The sequence below is a fragment of the Podarcis liolepis genome (assembly GCF_965112155.1).
Source record: "Podarcis liolepis genome assembly, chromosome: 12".
Classification (NCBI taxonomy): domain Eukaryota; kingdom Metazoa; phylum Chordata; class Lepidosauria; order Squamata; family Lacertidae; genus Podarcis; species Podarcis liolepis.
Genome location: NC_139563.1, coordinates 38,524,392 through 38,548,466, shown reverse-complemented (window position 1 = coordinate 38,548,466; position 24,075 = coordinate 38,524,392). Strand labels below are relative to the sequence as shown.

General features: G+C 42.0%; 1 protein-coding gene across 5 annotated transcripts; it reads right to left on the bottom strand.

Moving 5' to 3' along the window:
- Nucleotides 1-1,444: 1,444 nt before the first annotated feature.
- GALNT15 (polypeptide N-acetylgalactosaminyltransferase 15) lies at nucleotides 1,445-23,667 on the bottom strand. Of its 5 annotated transcripts, none has more exons than XM_083468194.1 (11): nucleotides 22,466-23,667; nucleotides 19,229-19,395; nucleotides 17,975-18,179; nucleotides 9,958-10,125; nucleotides 9,624-9,741; nucleotides 8,883-9,077; nucleotides 7,790-7,921; nucleotides 6,319-6,439; nucleotides 5,046-5,186; nucleotides 3,440-4,497; nucleotides 1,445-3,268 (listed from the first exon to the last, which is right to left on the bottom strand). In XM_083468194.1, the coding sequence occupies exons 1-8, from the start codon at nucleotides 23,014-23,016 to the stop codon at nucleotides 6,335-6,337; spliced, it is 1,641 nt and encodes a 546-aa protein (XP_083324320.1). In that variant the 5' UTR covers nucleotides 23,017-23,667; the 3' UTR covers nucleotides 1,445-3,268; nucleotides 3,440-4,497; nucleotides 5,046-5,186; nucleotides 6,319-6,334. The 5 variants fall into 5 exon arrangements, with proteins under 5 accessions (XP_083324320.1, XP_083324318.1, XP_083324319.1 ...); XM_083468192.1 differs by having other exon boundaries at nucleotides 6,319-6,420; nucleotides 22,466-23,666; XM_083468193.1 differs by lacking the exon at nucleotides 6,319-6,439 and having other exon boundaries at nucleotides 22,466-23,666.
- Nucleotides 23,668-24,075: the final 408 nt, after the last annotated feature.

Sequence of the window (24,075 nt, the reverse complement as noted above, 5' to 3'; positions counted from 1 at the left end):
TATACCAGTTGTCTTGATGATCTTTTGTTTTCTGCAAAGCTGCATCATGCTAAACTCTCTTGTCTTGCCAAACTGAATAGCTTACAATGACGTTTTTGTTTTTCTTGGTGGGTTGCTGTAACACCAGACCTGGTATTTCCAAATATGGAGCCCAATCTTTCTGTACAGCGGGTATGGGAAACCTGTGGCTCTTTATGTGTTGCTGAACTACAACTCTCATCACTTTTGGCCATTGGTCACACTTGCTAGGGCTGATGGGAACTGTAATCCATCAACATCGGGAGGGCCACAGACTCCCCGTACCTGTTTTCAGTTGGCTTGACTTAATTCTGTTTAAACTTATGTAAACTATTAGTTCTTATATATGCCACATCAGCTAGTCTCCCTAGAGAGAGATCCAGTTACTGCTACCTTCTTATACAGTGGTGCCTCGCAAGACGGAAAGAATCCGTTCTGTGATTCTCTTCGTCTAGCGGTTTTTTCTGTCTTGCGAAGCAAGCCCATTGAAGGATTAGCGCTATTAGAGGCTTTTAGAGGCTTATTTGCTAATCGGATCAGCTGATAAGCGGCTTAGCGCTATTAGCGGCCTATCTGCTGATCGGATCAGCTGATAGCGGCTTAGCGCTATTAGCGGCTTTTAGCTGCTTTTAGCGGCTTATCTGCTGATCAGATCAGCTGATAAGCGGCTTAGCGGCTTAGAAAAGGGGGGGAGGGGGGAAAAACCAGCAGGAACTCGCAAGACATTGTCGTCTTGCGAAGCAAGCCCATAGGAGATTCGTTTTGCAAAGCGCCTCCAAAACGGAAAACCCTTTCGTCTAGCGAGTTTTCCGTCTTGCGAGGCATTCATCTTGCGGGGCACCACTGTATTTGTATCTGTAATCATCATCACTGCCTTACTTACTTGGTTTGTGAGTGGACTTTTCAGTTGGGCTTGCAGTTTCAGGATGTGAGATTTTGGTGACAGTTTCCATATATTTATTACATTGATTCTGAGTTGGAAAATATCTACCCTGATGACTTCAATATGTTTTTCCTGAATTCCTGTAAGTGCACCTAAATATCAGGTTTTAAATGATTAGATGTCCTGTCCACACAACTGTAAATCCTTCAGGCTTACAATTTAATATTTAAATTCCTAATCTTGGAGCTGTGGACAGACACACACTGATTTTATTTTTACTGTTTTCCACTAATAATCTAGTAGCGGAGTTACAAGAATCTTTAGAATCAAGCAATCTATTTAACTTGCAACTACACAGAATGACATTGTGCATTTGTGCAATCAAATATGTTTCTTTGCTGTTAATTCCATTTGTTAACAGCAGTTGCTTTTGGTGGCCAATAGGTGGCACTGAAAGTTTGTAGACTGATATATTTTTAAAGTACCACTATGTCTGAAAAGTAAAAAATATTTATTCTGCATTTTAAATGAACTTTAACTTGCTATTCTTCAGTTGTTTTAATATTTCTGCTTTAAAGTGATGGATTTGTGTAGAAAATGAGGTTTTACAAAACATTATACTTTCTGCTTCAGCTATAAAATTAAGGATCTTGTCCATCAAAGTAGCTTTTGCACCATGTGACCCTTGAATATCACAGTGGCAGAACTACTGAGTACCAACTTTGATTTTCTGATTGCTTTGTTGGCAGTAAAAAGTGAGGCAAGCTTGGGAATCTCATCTAATACACTATGGTTATTTAAAAATTCACTTTAATATTGAAATACATAGGAGTTGTTCTGTTTTGTGAAACCCATGCTAGACTAGAATGGCCTTTGTTTTTGTTTCCCCCCCATTTCATTTGGTTTAATTCCGACAAATCATTTAAACCATATAAACATATATCAACTAGCTCCACAGCCTGTTTTACGCATTGCACAAAGCAGGCATTGCTTATGAAAGGTTCATGGCAGCAACCAAAGGTTTCATCCCTGATGGTGTCACAACACTGATGCCCTTCAGAAACATAAAAGGTATGATGCCTGCTTGACCTTAGAAATAACCTCCTCCTACTGATGGCCTCCTGATGTTTTGGACTGTTAACTTCCAGCAACTCCAGCCCCAGTATGACTGTGCTGGATGGAGCTGATGGAAGTTTGTATAGAATGGCCTTTGTTTATCTGGTTTGCAGATATACCCATGAGACCCAAAGTGTGGTGATCCCTGCATTAGACCGAGTCTTGCCCTCTGCAGCAGCAGAGAACTAGACTCTCCACTCTTTCATGTGTCAGCTCTTGAGGTATTTGAAGAACGCTGTTTTGTACTCCTTCGTCTTTTCCTTATGGTTTCCACACAGAAGTTGCTTGAAAAGCCTCAGTCAGCAGCTTGGAGGCAGCACAACCTTATGTTTAAATGAAAAGTGCCTGTGGCACTGTCTACAAGTGAAACTCCCCAGAGCACCTCTGCACATAGATGCTGCCGTATGGAGGTTTGTTTGCATTGGTTTCCTTGTGGATGCCATAATGTGTGAGCTGTCATTTGTGGTACCAGGCTTTCCTCACCATAGATGCGTAGTTAGACTGACCAGATAAATTTTGGCCTGCTCTGCAAAAGCATAGAAGCCTGCCCGGAAAAGCGGATTTTTCACTTTGATTGCTCTCACTTCCCAAGCTGACGAGCAAATTCTCTCTGAATCTCCACAGGGTTCTTAATCTAAGAAGTTCCAAAGCTAAAGACTGCAATAGCGCAGACTTCAGACGTTGGTACATTTTTGAGAAAACATTTTAGAAGTCGGTGAAATACATTGATATATTCAGTGATCTGAACCAGTTCAGTTCTGTCAGTATGCTACCAAAATTAAAAGTTCTTCTCAGAGGAGGATTTGTCAGCCTGCCAAGTTAAGCCAAACTTCGTTCAGCAGTTCTCTTTGCCAGCCCCACACAGATCGTGAAAGACCACCCAAATGTAGAATTTCCACTCAGGAGAGTCGAGTTTTCCTTGCTCACTGTTTTTTTCTTTAAAAAGGAAAAGTAGTCGTGCTGTGTCCTTGGTTCTTTTCCATACCAAACAAAGCAGGAGCGTATTTTGTCATTTTGGTTTCGCCCCTCCCTTTCACTGGCTCGAGACAGCTTTGTCGTCATCACCTGCAAACATGGGGCTTTACTTTTGATAAATTAACCAAAGACGATATGCAATCCATGATGTGAACAGTACAAGCATTCTGCAGGCTCCCTTGAACTCCCATTATGGAGTAAGTGGGGACATATTTGCCACACACAACAATATATGCTTGAATCTGAAATCACGCATTTGAATTACCATATTTTTCGCTCTATAACACGCACCCGACCATAACACGCATGTAGTTTTTAGAGGAGGAAAATCCGTAGGCATGCCACTCGTAGGCATTCCCTCCATAACACGCACAGACATTTCCCCTTACTTTTTAGGAGGAAAAAAGTGAGTGTTATGGTGCAAAAAATACGGTAATTTAGATTTACATCAGCATAAAAACTTTTCCAGATATTTGGCTTTGGTGTTTGACATTGACCTGGCAAAGCTATGACCACAATCTTCCCACATATAAGTATTTCGACATGATTTCTCCCACTGTGTTCCTTGGGCTCAGTGGCAAACAAAGACTAACATGAGAAAATTCACTTGGGGCAAATTTTCAGGTGGTCTGTTCCATTCCTTATAGAAGCTGGGCTTTGAGTGTGAGGCCCCCACCCTTTGGAATGTCTTCCAGTAAAACATTACATAAGCACTGTCTCTATTTAGTCTTTCAGCATCTGCTGAAGATCTTCCTCTTTCAACAAGTCTTTGTCCTGTTATGCATCTGTGTTGGAATTGTTTTAATTGTTTTCATATATGGTATTGTTTTTAGATGTTCATTTAAAGAACCCTTGGCAGTACTTTTCAATATATTGATCAGGATTGTTTGTTTAGCTCGTGAGGCCTCCACTTGAGTCATACTGATGCTCTTCAGAAAAGATTTTTTCCAGTTTCAAGAAGAATAGTTTTAAACTACTTTTCATAAATTATACAACGTACTAAATTAAACACGTGCCTTCTGGCAGTTTGTTCCATAAGATTCATTGAAAGAAAAATATCTCAGTATCTTGCATCTGTGTAGCTGGTCTTTATGATATCTTTCCATATTGCCCAGTTAAGCATTCTGTGCAATCTGAAAGCAGCATAAACAAAAGTCATTTCATCTCTTCTGTATCTCCTGTTTCCTGGAATCAACCCAGCATTCACTGCTATACCAAAACACTTCAGTAAATTTTGGGTGGGAATGCACGACTTGGGCATCTGTTATGTTGTCCATTTTTTGTTCCAAGAAAACATACTCAGCTCCCTTTTCTTGCACCTTGGAATCAAATGGATGAAATGATAATGGGGTTCAGGGAGGTCTTCATAGTCATCTCTCATCTACATGGTATGAACGATTAAATCGCCACATCAGATTGGCCTCCTTGTTACATTTCTGTAGACAAAGGTCTGTCTTCATGGCCCCAATGCACTTACCAGAAAGAAGATGGACAATCATTCCATTCTGCACATGAACAAAGACCAAATAATGTTAGGCTTATCATCAACACTATTTATCAGTCACGTAAAATCACTATCTTGTGTTTTGTTTTCAATTATGACATTTCTATTCCATCATATATGAACTGATCTCGGGGCACGGTGTGGCATAAAACAATGGTCAATACAATAAAACAATAGCGTAAGCACCTTGATGTATTTCTACATGATTGCCAGAGTCCCAAAGAAATGTAGGAATTGCTCTTAATGGATTTGCAGTGGCTTGTAATGCGTTGGCCTGTTTCACTGCTGATTGGTTGGTGTGGTCAAGCCACACACCCTATCACTTCTGGGATAAGGGCATATTCTCACACCTACTCAAACATCAGGTTGAAAAAGGCCATCCCAGTTTTGATCTGTGCAGCATTCCTTTGTCTAGTTTGGGACACATATTTTACATGCAGCCGATGACAGGACTGTGGCATAAAAACAGAAGTATTTGCAAACCTCCAGGCGCCTTGACCCATCAAGCTATTTTTGCTAATATAGCCTTGAGCCAAATTTGCCACATACCTCTTTCATATCCCAGTGCTGTGAGCTGTTTTCCATCTTTTTTGTACAGTTTTGAAGGACAACTTTTTCACGCTCGACATCAAAGCAAAGCTGGGGCATGGAACCAAAACAGATTTCCTTCATGGCATTGTATTCAACGTGCTAAGGAAGCAAAAGAACAACACAACTGGAGAATGGAGGAGGGGGGAGCTAAAAGACATAATTTCCTGTTTGTGCTTGCTAAAATAAGCACCAAATGAAAGAAGGAAATGCCTTTTTTTTTGCGCATGGCACTCAAGCCAATAAGAAAGTGATGAGATGTTCCCCTTTGGGGTGTGAGATGTGGCCTAGGCCAACCAAAACCTGAAGCCAGGAACACACTAGCTTAGACAAAAGGTGATGTAAGAGGTTGGAGAAGCCATAGGTGCTAATCTCGGCCACTAAGATAGCAAAAACTAGCACAAAACAAAGGGAGATTTAGCAGCAAGTCATCCATTTCTAAGCTACTTGTCTTACACTGACTGATTTTGCAGCTTAATGTGGTGGTACAGGTTAACTTCTCATAGAATAATGGCGAGAGCTGGGGAAAGACTCGAGCCGCAAGCTTAACCAGCCTATGGTAGTAACTTTAGGTGAATCACTCTCATGCATTTCACATTATTGACCATTGGCAACTCTCCATTCTTTTCAGCTCCACGTATGTCTCTGCCTGCTTCCCAGCCTCCTTAATCTACAGAACTTTATATGATTATATCTGGGCCTTCGTCTGAGTCTTCCTTCCAATTTCCCTTCAATTATTTATTGGACTCGCACTAGTTTCTGAAACTGTTCCCTATAATGTTTTTATCACCTTTTTTCACACTTTGAAGGAGTTCCTCTCCTACAATCCTCTCCAGTGTTGCTTCCTTAACACTCTTTTCTATGTAACACATGTTGTTGTTATTTGTTTCTGGTGACTGATTGGGTTGTGAATGGCCAAAATGGCCCCAAGGTGTGGAAATACCAAAATAAAAGCAGCCCAATGTGAGTGTGCTCAGTTACAGAGAAATGCTGGCTGACGTATTGAGGAAGGTGTGAGAGAACTGAAATGTAGTGGTCAGTATCATAAACAGCAGCACTCCACACTGCAACTTTTTGCTGTAATCCCAGTCTGTATCCTGCTCTTCAGCTGACAAAGTCTCCTAGAAAAGCTAATACAGGATCACTGCAATCCACGACGTATCGTTGCAACCTTTTTCCAAAGCAGGGATCTAACTTGATATAATTGTGTGCCTGCGTTGAAAACTCAAATTACCTGGTTGATATTGTCACTACAAGGTGACAGTGCAAGACAGCTGCCACCAGCATCCTGTTGACATCTGTACTCTGCACAGAGTCCAAGCCCAGTATTGTACAGCTGTAAATAAATATTGATACTGAAATAAAGCAAAAACTATGAGTTAAAAAGAAATTTATTTCCCTTTTACATTTATCATTTTTGTCTGTGTTTGTGCATCAGTTTTACAATCCAATGTGTGTGTGTGTGTGTGTGTGTGTGTGTGTGTGTGTGTCTATTCATAAGTAAGCCCTATAGCCTTCAATGGGATTTACCGCCAGGTAAGTATGTATAGGATTGTAGATTTCATGTACATTTTTAAGCAAAGTCATCACATACCAAGGCAAGTTTAAATAAGTTCATATAATAAGGACTGAACAGAATCATTTGTGTTTTAACATAAATAATAAGAATGTGCATTACATTCAGATGAATCCCAAACTGAATCAGGGTGCCTTGGAAGGCTTTATATATATGACATCAGGTGTAGGGCAGGTGGGTATGGCATGGCTTCATGGGCCAAATGAGAAGACCTAGTGGGCCTATTTTGGTTCACAGGCCAGAAGTGCCAGACCACAGTGGTACTTGCTGATGTTTTGTGGGCAATTTGTGGTTGATGCACACCTCTAAACATAGTGTGCAATTAGCTTTTTTTCAAAATTAGAGAGGCACAGTGGAATCTCATTTCAAACATGGAAATTTAACAAAGTAGTATTGCGTTTTAATTCTTGAGATTGAAATTATTAACCTTCTCAATGCCGTATTTTTGTTTCCAAAACCTGATTATGTTTCCACCTCTTAGCATAATGTCTGATGTTTCATCTGCTCTCTTTAAGAATGCAACCCCAAACATCATACACATGTCTGCTCTGAAGTAAGCTCTGTTGTGTTCAGTAGAACTTACTCTCAGGAAAGCTTGTACAGACTGGCAGGCTCACAATTTCACTTAGGCTGCAATCTGGTATAGCAACTATGGACAGAGCTTCATCAACTTGGAGCAAATGGCTTCATACTTTTGTACCATCTAGCGATTTTCCTCTGGATGAGTACCATTGAGTTCAGAATACCATTGACCTCAGTGGGGCTCATCTTTAAATAGGATTACACTGAAAAATTCAACTGCTGAAAAATTCTAATTAGCAATATGCATGCATGGCAATGACTGATGTAGTGTTGTTTTCCATTGATGGGGGGTGGAGCTGATTAGGGGTGTGCCTGCACTATTTTGTGTCCTGTCTGTATTTCTGCTCTTTTAGATGTGGTAGCCAATTTATGTTATGCTGTACCTCCATGGCAGCAATTCATGGCACTTTCTCAAAAATTTAAAGGGGTCCACTGGCCTCAAAATTTTGGCGACCCCTACTTTACATAAATAATAACACTAAAAAGTTCAGTTGCCAGAAAGTTCGATTTAATAATGAGCCTCAACAGCAGTACAGATTTCACTTGCCTTGCCTGAAAATCTTGGTCCATGCTGTAGTGGGTATAGTTCAGGATACACATCTGAGATAAACCACTGGAAACTTTTGCATCCCAGTCTCTTTTGCAGTAGAACACGCTCTGTGCAGTTCAGCTTCTCAGTCTGTGGCGAGTACATAGAATAGTTTACGAAGTTATTAAACACCCTTATATATATTTGAAGAAGAAGAAGAAGAAGAAGAAGAAGAAGAAGAAGAAGAAGAGAAGAGGAGTTTGGATTTGATATCCCACTGTATCACTACCTGAAGGAGTCTCAAAGCGGCTAACATTCTCCTTTCCCTTCCTCCCCCACAACAAACACTCTGTGAGGTGAGTGGGGCTGAGAGACTTCAAAGAAGTGTGACTGGCCCAAGGTCACCCAGCAGCTGCATGTGGAGGAGCGGAGACGCGAACCCAGTTCCCCAGATTACGAGTCTACCGCTCTTAACCACTACACTACACACTTTTATATTTGAATATCTGCACCAGTAATTCACACTGCATTGTAGTTTATTTCTACCATTCATTGAACACCGCAAGTTAACATTACTGTTTTTGTTAATATAGTTATGAAAAGTCAGCTTCTTTTATCAATTAAACACACACAAATATCTGGCGCGAATCTACACTGGTCAGTTATAATGTTAAAAATGTGATATAAAAATGTGACACCAGAGGGCACTGCAGAGCAGCGATCCATCTGCAATGGGAAATTGCACTGAGAGCTATATAACTTTTTCATAGCTTTTAATAGTGTTTTTACATATCAGTGTAGATCCAGCCTTGGTCTTAAAAATGAGACTTTAACATGAATTTTTGGATCACGTGACTGTCACATCAATATCTATGCAAAGTCTGCCCAAATCATGTACAGTAAATGGAACAAATCATGTAAAAGGAACCATCTTCTGGGAACATTTATTTTTTAGAAGTAAATGGGAAAGAAATGAAGGGAAGCAAAATAAAGTAGGAAAGAACAAAGGAGCATGGACAGGTGTTGCCAAAAATTGAAGGGTGCAATTTTTGTAGAATTTAATCTTTTAATTTGGCTCTCCCTGAAGAGCAACGACTTCTGAGGAATTTACCTTCTTAATTAAGTGTGCCATTTTGTCCTGTTGGTAAAAGAGATCTTTAAATGAACCCAGCCAGGTCTCAGCTATCTGGATTTTGTTCCTCTCTACAGCTTCTTCAGCAGGAAAGTTGTATGGTATGCCTGTTCGATAGACATGTCCCACCCGGGAGCATGGAAGGATTTCTACAGAGCCACCACACAGCCAGGCCTGAAACAGAAGTGAAGCTTTGTTTTCGTTTTCGATTTAACATGATCCTGTCTTGGCATGGATGTAAACAGAGGCGCTGAGTTCCGCCCAACATAGGAAGAGCCCGCTGTTCCGTCGCTGCTGCGAGGCCCGGCAACACCTACCACTGCTGCCGAGAGTATATTTCGTGTCCAACAATGCCCTTTAAGCCCCATGCTTAGCTGAAAGAAGATGGCGACAGGAAACCAGTGATCCCTGGGCACTTTCCCTTCAGTTCATCCTTTCGATAAATATCCATGCATTCAAAGTAGCCATTTTGTGTTACGAATGCCCTACGGCAGTTATTCTACATTACGCTTGTGCGAGATCGTGGCCCAAAAGATGTGCTTTTTCTGCAGGTTTTTGCAGCTTTTAGGGTGCCACACAAGATTACCACTGCCCTCAAAATGGCTGCCGTCACGCAAAAAGAGAGAGGGATGCCCCACTTTCCTCACGACTGTTGAGGGGTATGTCATGTCAAAACATGATTATCAAAAGAGATGAGATGTATTTATCTCAAGTGCTTACCTTTATAGATAACTCAAGATTTTCAGCTCCCCACGGGGTCATGTCAGAATCATAACCCCCTGTATTTTGGAAATAATGTCGGTCCACTGCTACTACTATTCCGGGTATTGCTGGACTCCTAGAGAATGTTTAAATGTGTTAGATTTATTTCATTTCATTTTTTAATATTTTATTCTGCTGTATTTCCTAATGCATAGAGAAGTAGCATAGCACAAAGAAATGTCTTAAAAGCCTCAAAATAATAGTCAGAAGATATATGACCACCTCCCCAGCAGCTGTGAGAGATTTGCTAGCTGATTCTTAGAGGTAACAGCAATAGGTGGTGAACCATTACCTGATGGGACTGATGGAAGACAGTCGTACCTTCTTTTCGAGTTCTGGCAGTGGCTTCCAGTGGAAATCTAATTTCCAGTCAAAAACACCTCTTTGCAGGCCCGCAGAGGGGTAATACTCAAAGGTCTTCCAGTCAATGACATCGATGACAGGAGAGACAATCCGTCTTCTGGAAAGAGACAAACATCCTGTTCGTTTTTACGGATAATTTGCGAAACTTGCTGAAAGTGTGCAAGAGGAAGATAGCAGCCTCAGGGGAACCCCCTGGGTTTCCTGAAGCGCAACAAATCATTAAGAAAAATAACCCAGGGGGGGGGGGAATCAGGCCAGTGCAGACTGAGCAAGGTCAGTGATTGCAGAATGATAACTTAACTGTTGGGGATGGGACTGAAAAACTGGTTAATTTGCATCTTAAAAAGCAGAGACATCACCTTGCCAACAAAGGTCCGTATAGTTAAAGCTATGGTTTTCCCAGTAGTGATGTATGGAAGTGAGAGCTGGCCCATAAAGAAGGCTGATCGCAGAAGAATTGATGCTTTTGAATTATGGTGCTGGAGGAGACTCTTGAGAGTCCCATGGACTGCAAGAAGATCAAACCTATCCATCCTTAAGGAAATCAGCCCTGAGTGCTCACTGGAAGGGCAGATCCTGAAGCTGAGGCTCCAATACTTTGGCCACCTCATGAGAAGAGAAGACTCCCTGGAAAAGACCCTGATGTTGGGAAAGACTGAGGGCACAAGGAGATGATTGGACAGTGTTTTCGAAGCTACCAGCATGAGTTTGACCAAACTGCGGGAGGCAGTGGAAGACAGGAGTGCCTGGCGTGCTCTGGTCCATGGGGTTACAAAGAATCGTATACGACTAAACGACTAAACAACAACAACATCCCTACTGAATTCAGGGTTAATCCCAAGATGACACTGACAATTTGCTGGTGCACTGAGAGGTATTGTCTGAAAGCGAGCATCTCTCTAAACATCCAGGTAGACCAGAGACTATTCATTTTTGTCATCCCACTCCAGGAATAATGGCATGCAACAGGCAGAGGGCAGCTGTATCATTAGGCAATTGCTTCTGCTTTCAACTTGTTCCTGAATCCCTATGTTCGGCTGACGCAGCATCATGCGACGTCCCCATAGTGAGGTGAAAGCACCCTGCCCACCCTCAAAGATAACAGATGGGGCAAGAATCATGGTCATTATTATTGGTTGTGGTGACGGAAAAGAGGGGGTCACCATGGTGCAGATCTGAGAGGGTCTGGGCAGAGGAGGAATGGTGGAGACAACCTCCCCAGCCTGGCTCTTCCAGAGAAGAAGACGACAGTTCAGAACAGAGGTTGGTGGGAGATCACAGCTCAGAGGAAGATGAGGGGAAAAGTTGGGAAATAATGGGAGAGGAAGAGGCAGAACCAGAGCAGCTGGTTGACACGTTATCACTAGAAAGCATTTCAGACCCACCATCTCCCAGAACCCAGAGAGCCTTAAAAATAGGAGAGCAAATGGCTCAGAAGCAAACAGCTCTCAGCGCCAGCCGTAGAAGGGATGACAAATGAGGAAGTGGGAGAGGAGGGGAGGGGAGATTTACTCGGAGCAACGCCATTATTTCAAGAGGCTGCCTTTCTAAGCCTCTCTCTGTGAACACTGAATAAAAAGCAACTGGTAAGAACTTCCTTGTCATATCCATTCCTGGCAATCTACCATTGGGGTTGGATCCCCTGACGCTTGACAAGATCCTATAAAATGGTGCCTCTGGACAATGGCCACCAGCCACCAACAGGAATCAGCCCACCCTGGTCAATGTTATTCTCTTCTCAAGCACATGCAGACATTAAGCAGTATATAAATTAATGAATGGGTAGCAGTACTGAGAATAATGGTTGTGATGAAAGATGCTTTTGTTTTATTATGAAAAATGGAACCACATTTCTTGGAAGCAACAAAGGAGAAGATTAGGAAGGAGCATTCTGTATTAGTCAAGGACTTTAAGCAGAGGTTGGATGGCCATCTGCCATAGATGCTGTAGCTGAGATTCGTGCATTGCAGGGGGTTGGACTAGATGACCCTTGAGGTCCCTTCTGACTCTATGATTCTATGACAATGCATGTCATTGTCTAAAGTGAATTTATATCTAGATGTTAGGATAGAGATGATAAGGAAAACAGGAAGACAATGAGAGATAAAGGAGGTGCTGTGGGATTGGTGGAAGTCAATGTTTGTTTTTCTTTTTAGTGTTTATATTATTAACTTGTAAGATATGGATTTTTTGTTTTTTGTTTTTTGAATGTTGGTTTTTGTGTTTTGTGTATTGTTATTTTTCGATATTTTTAATGTTGTTGTTGTGTGGAAAATACTAATAAAATTCATTGTCTAGAGTGGGGAGACCAGATGTTTTAACAAGTTCTAGCCAGTGGAAAAGGAAAATATGGAATTCCATGCTAATTAATAAGGTTACGGAATATTAAAATTTATGAGGAAAAAAGAACATGCCAGAGATTGTTTCAAAATAATGGGACATGCCTTATAAATTTTAATAAATAGGCCAAATGACTCTGCCCTGATGGCTATATTTTGACCATTTGATATGATGTATTCATGATTTGTTGCTACTTTTTTTAAGCCAACAGTTATGAATGAAATGTAATTACTGTTCATGAATATTTTAAAAAATGCAAAAGCAATCGTAGTAAAAATGCTATAACTTAATGACTGACCGGTGGGCAAGAAAACAAATTGCATTTGAAATGCATTGTATATAAAGTTAATGTTACTCAGAGGAGACCCGCTGAAATAGACAGACATTATGAAGGACCATTAATTTCACTGGGTCTGGTCTGAGTAGCACTTAGCTAGATACAAACCTGAGACTGTAGGAAGAAATAGTTGAGTGGATATCATATCTCCTTCTTCTGCTTTTTTTTTGGGGGGGGGGGGTATGCAAAGCACACACAGTACCGGCTCCTCTTTTTGCTGTTAAAAAGTGTGGCATTAACTGTAACAACTTCATGGTGAGTACCAGAACCTATTTTTCTGGGGGGGGGGGGGAGCACTAAATCACAGATTTAAAATGTTCTTATGAAGATATTGCTACAAAAATAGTAAGAGCGCCAGATTCCCATGGTTTATAGCTATGAAAGGATTGTAAGTTTTAAGGATGAATTGTCAAGAAAGGAATGGAAAATGAATGTATTTTAATCTTTCTCTCTCTATGTCATTTGCCAAATTCCCAAAGAGTCAATGTGATAGCGTAGCTGGAACAATGTTTAAGCTAGAGGGGGAAATGTACGTTATTAAATCTTCTGGTTGTAAATCAGCATGATCCTATGGAAATAAAATGAACACAAAACAAATTTACACCAGTTAAGATTCAAAGTCCAGTCTGGCTACAAACGATTATGTTTTTTTTACAGAGCAAAACCAAAAGTGTGTGTGTGAGGGAGAAACTTTACAGACTCAAAGGACTATAATGAATAATAAAATTAGCTGTGCTATCTTACCTCTTGTTTGTACTTAAGTGCTTCTTTTGAAAGCATCTGTTTTTGTCATAATCACAGAAGAATATAATCTTTTCATAGTGAATTTACTACAAAGGCATCAATTTCCAAAAGAAAATAAGAAGAAAGTTGGCAGGTGCTTCTTAAATTCCTTTCATTTTTATTTATTTTTTGCTTCAAAATTGGCAGGCAATCAACAGCTCCTCAACACTTTGAAATGGAGCATAAATTACTGGCAAGTATCTGCCAATGTTACTCTATAGAATCAGGCAGTGTGTGGGGGGAACCCTAACACACACCCCATCTCAAAATGCCTTAGCAACACTGGTTCCAGGCAACTGAGCTGGGAGTCTGGATCATGAGGGACTGTTTTAAATGTTTTCTTTGGAATATGTCAGGAGTGGGAACCTGTGACCCTCCAGATGTCTTTGGACTACAAGTCTCAGCAGTCCAGCGAGCATGTGAAATGGTCAGGTATTTTGGGAGTTGTAGCCCAGCAATATGGAAGTTCGTTAAAAAAAACACCAAGGGTTTTTTGTTTTTTGAATCAAAAATAATTGGCAATGAAATGACTTCCCCTGTTTATACATAAGCATGAACATTGTGCATTATTCTTAGAGGTTTAATATAAATATTGAAGTTAATTACGGTAATTCATCTATTTTAAAGCTTAAATAAACTTTAATAGTTATTGTTATTGATTTATACAACACTCTAAAAAGGACAGTGAACATACCCCAATAAATCATATCTGTTGTCCTCAATTTGTTTTTCAAAATAGATTTTCTCATATGGCTCTGGTATGTATATTGTTAAAGCCAGATGCTGCTCGCAGTTTGGGCAGACTGACCACATCCTTTGGAACCCACAAAAAGCTGAAGTTTCGTAGGATCTCTTTTTGCATAGGGACACATTCCAAAGAAATGCCAAACATGTGAAAACAAAAACAAAAGCCGGGAAGCCTTAAAAATTTCTCCCCCTTCCACCCAAAAAAGGAAAGGAGAGGCCTTGAACCTCAGCGGATGCCAAAACACATTTTATGAATATACTGTACTTAAATAGCCCAGGGCATTTTGACAAGTATCTTTGTCAGGGGGAGACAATGGAGAGTTCTACAGTATTAAAAAAAAGTGCTTCCAAAATGTTTTAGATGAAACAGCACCTGCTCAGGTCAGAGACTGTTAAGTTGTGGGTGAACATATCAGACGACACAGCGATTCTTCAAACAGCTCTTGTTTATTCGCAGGCCAGAACAGAACTGAGCTGAAGGGTTCAGCCAGCCTGCTTATACAGAGCTCCAGTAGAACGCAACAGTAACCATTTTCTGTAACTATCCAATCACTGAACGTCACTTTCAATCCCTTATTTGCATATGTGGACCTGAGTGAAAACTATCTACAGTATCCTCCTGCTGGCCCAGGGTGAGAACTTCAGTACATAACAGAGACAGATGGACAAAAAAAAGTAGTACCTTTGTTCTTGAACTTAATCCGTTCCGCGAGTCTGTTCGATTCCCAAAACTGTTCGAAAACCAAGGCACAGCTTCCGATTGGCTGCAGGAAGGTCCTGCAGCCAATCAGAACCCATGTCAGACATTCGGCTTCCAAAAAACGTTCGCAAACCTGAACACTTACTTCCAGGTTTGTGGCGTTCGGGAGCCGATTTGTTTGACAACTAAGCCGTTGCGGAACCAAGGTACCACTGCACAGCACACCAGGATTTCTATCCACCCCTTGGATAGCCCATGCCATAGGTCACGGATTGGTTGGACACAGAGGAATAGTGGGAGGAACCAGCTGGGTGACCACTTAGGGGGAGAAGCTCAGAGCCTGGGGATTTGATGGTGGGACAACGAAGAGGCAGGAGATTAGGAGGTGCAGGTTTCAGAAGCTGAAGAGGTGACAGGGCTCAGAGAGCTGGGAGAGTTTGTGGCAGAGAGAAGTCTAGAATCAGAGGCAGAAACTGAAGCAGGAGAGTGGGTTGAAGGAGGTCGAGAGGCAGGGATGAGTCAGCCTGGTGAAAAGTCCCAGGGATTCCATTCTGGTATACAATGGCACCTTGGGTTACAGACGCTTCAGGTTACAGACTCCGCTAACCCAGAAATAGTACCTCAGGTTAAGAACTTTGCTTCAGGATGAGAACAGAAATTGCGGTGCAGCGGCAGCTAAAGTGGTACCTCAGGTTAAGAACAGTTTCAGGTTAAGAACGGACCTCCAGAACGAATTAAGTTCTTAACCTGAGGTACCACTGTATCAGAATGGAAACGCAGGCTGTTGCCCTGTCCTAACACTCAGCTAGGAGTTTTCCATTGTTCAGAGGAAAACAACGGGGCACTTCATTCTCTCCAAAGATGCAGCCGCGCTTGGAAACCTTGCAGGCAGTAGGTGGCAGACTGAAAAAGACAACTGATATGGCTCTTTGTCAACCTCCCAAACTTAACACATCAGTGATGGTGTTTGCAGGCTCCTCAGCTGAGCCTCAAGCACAGAAATGCAGCAGGCACCAGCTGGTTGCCTCCCATCCTTCTTGAACCCATTTCACCAGTCTCCCAGGCCTGACACTCGACTGGGAGATGTGTGGCCTTTCTGGACCAGACAATGGAAAAAAATATTTTAAAATTAACAGGTCAAGCAACGTAGGCACTCCATGCTTACCTCCTGAACTGTCTCTCGGGATATTGTAAAGACGCAGAAGCATGAAGAAATTGTATCTAACAAGTGTATAACATGAGGAAGCCGGGGGTTTTTTGCTGCTTTTTCTTATCTGCTCTAGCAGTGTCTCGCGTGTGAACTAATGCATTCTTTCAGAAATTCTGTTTGCTTATGAATGTTTCATAAGCTTTGGAAATGCGAGATCTAAAAGATGATGATGCAACAAGTCTGCAATTTTGTTTTCCCCCAAAATGCTAATTGGACAAAAGTCGGCGCTCCTGCTGGATTCATGTTCTGCATTAATATCATTGCGCATACAATCCCTTCTGGTAACATTTATTATGCTAATTAATTTTGTTAATATATGATTCGGTTTCTCATTCTATAGTGTGCCTGTATAGTATGGAATTATTACTGAGCATAATGCATGTGTGTGTGCAGGGTGCGTGTGTGTGTGTGTGTGTTTTGCTTGTCAAGAAGCTTCCCAAGTCCTTTAAAATTTTATCAGCCCTCTGAACACCAAATGCAGCCAAGCACCTCACATCTCCAGGCACCATAATTTGAAATGAGTGAATACTAGATGTAGAAAACAATTTTTTTTAAGGACATATATGTGGCCTGCAACAAAATGTTGCAGCATGGAGTTCTCCTGTTCAGTGTCGCAGCCAGCCATGCCCTCCACCATCATATTCCATTCCATTCCCCCTTCCAGCTATGTTTCTGCTACCTCCTCAACAGCCAGCCAGCATTCCATGACCACTGAACAGATGCTTGGCCCTCAAGCCCCCCCCCCCTTTTAGTTCCCCCCCTTAAGATTATTTGTACTTATTCAAACCTAAGGGTCTCCCCTAGTCTGATGGCCCTTCTGTTTTGAGCATTTTGGCTCTATAAGCAACGGTGCTCATGTCTGAACATCGGAAATAGAGGGAATGGCAGTCAGGGAAGAGAGCAGAATGCAGTGTAATAAAGGAAACTGGAGATTGCCAAGCCCAGGTTTCTCTTAGGAGACTAACAAGGGGCACTCACTGGGGATTGGTTCTCAGTTGAGTTTTGAAATGGGAAGCAAACCTAGTTTGAGAAAAAAACAGCCAGAGGGGCATCTGTAGAGGAAAACTGGCAGGCCTGGGTAGGTTTAAGCAAATCTCCCCTCCTCTCCCATGTTTGATGCAGTGTGCCTCTTAATACCAGTTGAAGGATCACGCAGGCAGGGAGAGTGCTGTGACACTGGAGCTTCCCATGGGCATCCAGTTGGCCTCTGTGAGAACAGAGCACTGGACTCAATGGGCCTTAGGCTTGATCTAGCAAGGCTCTCCTTCAGCCCCTCCAAGTGTCCCTATTTTCCAGGGACAGTCCCAGATTTATAGAAGCCATCCTGGTTTCTGATTTGATCCCGGAATGCCCCACTTTTCCTTAGGACGTCCCTATTTTCATTGGAGAAATATTGGGATGGTATGGAGTTATGCAATCCCTGAGCCAAGCAGATAAATAGCTATACAACCTTTAGAAGATATCTGAAGGCAGCCCTGCATAGTTTTATTATGTTTTTATATAGGTTGGAACCCAGTCAGATGGGCGGGGTATAAATAATAATAAAGAAGTTATTACTGTAGTATTATGGAACAGGATGTCCCTATTTCTATCGGAGAAATGTTGGGGAGTGTGTGCTTCATGCCCCATGCTTCTGCATTCCTGTTATCTCAGTAAATGTTGGTTGGGAAATGCATGTTTACCAAGACAATGCCTAGTTCCACCCACAGGTCAACCGTTGTCAATGTTTATGAAAACCTGAGTCATTCTGCCACGGCAACCCTGTAGGCTGCAACCATTGTCCCCTAACAATGGACCAAGACAACAGGAGGAGAGCAGCAGTCATTTACCTGTCGCTGGCTAGTCTGTCCAAGAGAGGCTCCAGCCAACCTCTGTGACACTCGCAGTGGGAGTCCATGAAGACCACAACGTCCCCCGTGGCTCGGGCAGCACCAAGCATGCGGCCTCGGGCGACCCCCAGCCTTTTGTTGCTCCGAATCAATTTCACACCTGCCAGCTTAGAGATGTAGTCACTCAGGGATGACTTCAGAAATCCTGCCATTGAAATAGCAATGGTTCGAATTTTAGTTCAGAGTTTGTAGACCTCTCTCTAAGAACCAAGCTTGCAAATGTTTCCAGAGGCTAGCTTTTCTTTTTTCCTCTCTGACCCAGAAATCTACAGAGTCAGAAGAAAACAAAGCAAAGAAGAGCTTTATTTAATATCTAGGCCTGCCGGTCTGCCTGTTTATCTACCTGTCTGTCTTACCAATTTCTATATTGTTTCCTTGGTTGTTGGACTAATTCATACATGGATTTGGATTTGATATTCCGCTTTATCACTACCCTAAGGAGTCTCAAAGCGGCTAACATTCTCCTTTCCCTTCCTCCCCCACAACAAACACTCTGTGAGGTGAGTGGGGCTGAGAGACTTCAGAGAAGTGTGACTTGCCCAAGGTCACCCAGCAGCTGCATGTGGAGCAGCGGGGAATCGAACCCGGTTCACCAGATTACGAGTCCACTGCTCTTAACCACTACACCACACTGGCTCCCTACACCACACATGCCTGTACCTCACTGTTAGCAACAAATCACTATTCAAAATATATGATATGCAACTGAGAGTTTGAACTGCCTTCACTGAAGAAATAAAATGGAAGCTTCAGAGGGTGGGAAGGTTGGACATTTGTCAAGGCACCAAGAACCACACGAGGCCCATCACCCAAGCAGTGCTACTCTGCACAGAATATCCAAATTCTTCTTGGGGTGGGGGTCCATGGACACAACAATTAAATGAAATAAGTAAAAGAAGCCAATGTGAATTTTAAAGTACTGAACACACCAAACCATTCCTCTGTTTATCCAACATGACCAGTGGCGTAGCGTGGGTTGTCAGCACCCGGGGCAAGGCAAGTTATTTGCGCCCCCTAACCCTGAATGAGCCAGGTAGGGGCAGAGAGCTGTGAGTGCGAGCGCGCCCCAGATGTTGCGCCCGGTGCGGCCGCCCCCCCCCTGCACCCCCCACGCTACGCCACTGAACATGACCCTGTTAATACCGTGTTCTGCAGACATCTGTTAGGAACAGTCTGGCTGTGGGAGCCAGGTACCTTGCTCACTCAGGTCATCTACAAGGATGATTTCTTTGAGAAAGTCCTTCGGTGCTGTATCCAAGACACTGTGCACTGTTCTCAAGAGAGTAGACCAGGCTTCATCATGGAAGCAGATAATGACACTTGCTGTAGGCCGCCTGAGGCTGGCTTCTTGCTTCAAGCACCTGTGTAAAGGACAAAATGTAAACACTGAAAATTACTATTATTATTTTAAATTCACTGTTAAATACAGCCCTGCAAATTACATGGAACCCGGCTTGTGCCTGGCTATCTTACCTTATACATACACATATTTTATTAACTAAAAATTTCAGTACTTCAATCTTTCAGTAGGACATCCGGTTTCATAAACTCTCACAACTGAGACAGTATTCACAATGCAAGGTAAAATTAAGCAGACATAGGTTATGTTGTTATCAAGCCAAGTAATGCTTAGGAATTAGGTCTGACAACAGGGGTCTTGGCAAAATCAGAGGAAGTCAGTTAATATCTTGTTTATTACTAAAATCCATGAAGATATACCAAGTTTCCAAGTTTTGACCCCTCTAGCCAGTCTATTGTGTTCTATCAATTTCTCCTCCATAGCTAATCTCCAGATTCTACTTCACCAACCCTGTAGAGCACAACTCCCATCATCCCTGACCACTGGTCCTGCTAGCTAGGGATGATGGGAGTTGTAGTCCATCACCATCTGGGGACCCTATTGCGTATATTAATATTGCACAGCTTGAAGCAACAGGATGAATAAAAACGGACTCCTCTTGGATATGTACAGACCAAAATATGGTTTCAAAGCTTCACTAACAGAACTTTCTTCAGACAGACACAAAAACAAATATTGATACATCCAAATTGTTGCATAATGAATCTGCACAGGCTCAGATTCTTAGCAATATAAAATTACTCCAAACAGACCTAAAATCAGTGGTCTTTTGGTTTAGCTGTAACTCTATACATGCCCTGGAACAACTGTGCTAAACCGGAAGTGTGTGGGGCTTTTTTGTTTCAGGCATCAGTGCTGACCCCAGAATGTGCTAGCCAAGCAGAAATTGCCTGCATCTGCATAATTAAATCTTTAGAATCCAATGCCATATGTAATGCAAAGACAGCTATAATGCTGCCATTATTCACCTGCCTTGTGAGTGAATAGATGCCAGCCAGCAAGTTATATATTGCTTTAATTAAAACAAGTGACTGTTTTCAATTTCCTGCAAAAATCAAAGCTTATCCTCTTTCATTTAGGACAATATCACCTTATTAAAATAAGATTTCATGGGTGGAGATCCTCTTGTGGCTCTGCTTTAGCCCTGTGATGTGAAAATTGGCTAGTATGACTCAGGACAACCTGTGAGAACTCATGGAAGGTACATGGCCATGTGCATGTATGCTCTGATGCAGCAGCAGAGCTGATGAAACCCACAATCTGCTGCTTCTTACCTAATGTTAGGGATGGTCTTGCATTTTGCCATCCTTCTTTCAGTTACTGAAAACACTATAGAATATCATCATCAACCTTTATTACGGTCCAGAGACCCAACAAATCGTTACAAAGCAATACACAATTCATACAGCCTACCTCCAGGTTAAACAAGCATTTCGTTCAGAATATAGGGATCACTGGTTCTTGCAACCACCTATAAAAACTTGGTCACTGCTAATGTTCTAGCATTTGTCCGGTCTTCCAATAGAAACCTGACATAGTGAGCCTCTGATTTTCCCGGGAAAGGTACCAGCAAGGGTAATATCAGTTCAGCCCTGGCTTGCTCATGTTTTGCACAGTGCAACAAAATATGTTTTATGGAATCGATGTCTTGAGCACACGAGCAAAGTCTTTCCTGGTAGGGAACTCCTCACAACACTTCAGAAGGAAAGACGTTTAGTCTGGCTTTGGTGAAAAGCCTTCGATAATTTGGTACTGTAGAATATAGTTGATACAGCAGTCAAAGGTATCACATTTTGAGATAACTTAGAAGAGAAACATTTTCAAAAATATTGTAAGGTCGTTACAGGTATCAGTGGTTTGGGGAATCTGGGCTTCTTGGTTTCTTCCCATTTGAGTTTTCTCTGACAGTGTTCTTGCAACTTAAAAGTTTGCATGAAATGGTTCTTAAAAGTTATCGGTTTATCTGTTTTGTTTTCCTGACTTTCCCATATTGTGCTAGTTCCACCATGAAATCCTTAATTGTGGCATTACAGAACTTAATAAGGATTATATATGATGCATACAATCCTTCTACTGTTTTGCATAATACGTTTACTAAGTAGCCATACTGCTTATAAACCAAGGATTCCTGGGGGGAATTAAATACATTGTAAAACCGGATTATAAGCTGTTTAAACAGTATCTCAGTGTACTTCCTGTACAAGTGTCATTTAGTACTAGAATAAACTCATTTCATCTTCTATATGATGTGGATATCATGAGCATACACCTTGGCCACTCACATCTATAGTTACAGGTTGCTACAGGCAAGAAAGAATTACCCCTGAAATTATGCACCTGCTATTAAAAAAAGCGTTTTTCTTCAAATGTTCTGCCATTCCCACATTTCCCAGTAGAGGCCACCACCCACCTTATTAAACATCGAAACTGCACACTCAGATTTAAAACTTGTTATGCTCCTAGTTGAAGGAGTACCATTCCTTCAATTGCTAAAGAAAGTGGAACAGAAGCAGCTGTGGTGAATTTTTTAACTTTCCCCAAACAGTGTGTTGCTCATTCCTTTGTGTCTGAATTGGTATATCCAAGGTGACATATCAGAAGCAATAAGATTTGCCAGTATTATGTAAGGGTCAGAAAAGAGAATAAAAAATAAAAACATCACAGTGTATCAATGAATTACATTCCACAGTTGCTCTTAAATTTGTTTTTGCTTGTTATGGATGATGTGACAAAATGCCTGCTGTTTCCTTCCAAGTTTTATATTGTTCATTCTGGGTGAGCACTTGCTGCCACAAGCCCCCTTCTAATCTAGGGTATGTTTTTAATGTTTGATGTTTTATCTTATTTTTTTATATTCTGTTGGGAGCCTCCCAGAGTGGGCGAGGTATAAATAATAAATTATTATTATTAAGCAAACACACACAGACACACACACACACACACAGCGAGAGAGAGCGCTCTGTTTTTATCTCACGCTGAGATAAAAGAGATCTGCATTCCAGAGAGGGGCGAAAGAATTTTTGTTTCTTGAGAACTGGAAAGGTCAAGGTTAATTAGGAAGCTTTACTTACAAAGAATGCCGTACCTCAGGTAGCTCCCTGTGCAGAGGGATGTGTTTGCTGAGCGCTTCATTAAACCCATAAGTTTCCAGGCCACCTATTGCCAGCTCACTTGCCTCAGTCCTTTCTCCACCCGGCAGAGGAAGAGACTTCAGCAGGAACTCGGGTCCTCGCACCTGTTTCTTCTCCTCTTGCCTTCTGCTTTGCTGCCCGACCATTCGGTATCCTTTCCTGGTTCTGCTGTGGTTCCTCTTGGCTGTGAGTGACCCTACAGCCACCAAGAGCTCATCCTCCTTTAGGGAGATGAAAGGCGACAGCCCCTCCAGGGGCAAATGCTGCTGGCTGTCCTCCTGAGCATCTAAGATCTCTTGAGTTTCGCCGAAATCCACACGGTATCCTTCTTTAGGGACAGACCTTGCAGCCTGGGCTATCCTCTCCTTGTTCAGATCTTTGACGGATGGGTTCAGCATTGTTACCATCATCAGCAAAAAGGCCAGCACCAGCACCAGCAAGAGGAACTGCAGTTTCTGTGGCCCATACCTGCACCTTGTCCTTGGGTACATAGTTTCAGTAGCAAAGTCACACAGATTGTCATGTTAAAAGCCAGTCACACATGCCTCGTGGAGCTGCTGTCTGCTTCATTGCAACCCCTTGGGGGACCAGCTTTGGATATTACCGCTGATGCTTCATTCCTTTACTTGCAAATAAAATCCTAGCTCTTCAAATGGCTATATTTACTTGGGAAGGAGACCTCACAGATTAGAAGGATTCGCTGAGCAAAAGAATGATCTCTTGTCATTGTACAGAGTTCCAGTTTTGTTTCTGTTTGTGGGAGAAATGCGACGAGTCGGCCAAGAAGTCCATTAAAAAGTATCTTAAAAGTTGAACCATTTCCTTCTAATTCTGAGAGAGGAGGAAAAATACAACAACTCCAAATTGTCTTGATGGTTTTCTTCCACAGGTTGGCTGCAACAGCAGAAATAAATTCCAAATGTTGTCAGAGATGCAGATGAAAAGGACTTTCTGTTGAAAGCAGAGTTGACAGTTCTGTCTTCCTCTCCTCTGATGCTTCGAGATCAATTGATGCAAACTACTGGGGCTCAGTTTCACACATAAGTACACACTTTGCCAGACATAACAGAGCAGTGAGTGTGTGTGTGTGTGTGTCTTTTTCTTGGTCCTAATGCCCTCACTGTTCTTCACCTATCAAATCAGATCCTTGCAAGCAATAGAATCAGGAGGGGGTGGGGGAGATCTTGAAGCTGAAAACCAATCAGAATGTACAACTCATTATGCTCATTCAGAATTTCCTTCCTAAACAAGGGAGTGTCTGTTGTAAAAAAGAAAAAAGGCACATTTTGTTCCAGGAGTTGAGAATGTTTTTGATGCATTACTACACTATCAAAGAATCATGAAAATAAAACAGGCTGTTGGAGGAACTCATTCTGGATTTGTTTGGTATTTCATTTATATCCGGCCCTTCCTTCTCAGAAGGCCAAGGCAGCAAAGATCCCTCCCTTTATGACTGCACAACACCCCTGTAAAGTAGGTTAGAATGAGAGCTGGTGACTGGCTATCACCCAACAAGCTTAAAAGCTGCATGAAGATTTGTGACTAGAATT

Excerpts from the sequence above, each read along its gene's own strand:
- GALNT15 (XM_083468192.1), bottom strand. The coding sequence starts at position 23,016 with ATGTACCCAAGGACAAGGTGCAGGTATGGGCCACAGAAACTGCAGTTC. Across the intron at positions 5,187-6,318 it reads GTAGTGACAATATCAACCAG|CACGTTGAATACAATGCCAT; the intron begins GTAATTTGAGTT and ends TTGCTTCCTTAG. Across the intron at positions 4,498-5,045 it reads AGCACTGGGATATGAAAGAG|AATGGAATGATTGTCCATCT; the intron begins GTATGTGGCAAA and ends GTTCATGTGCAG.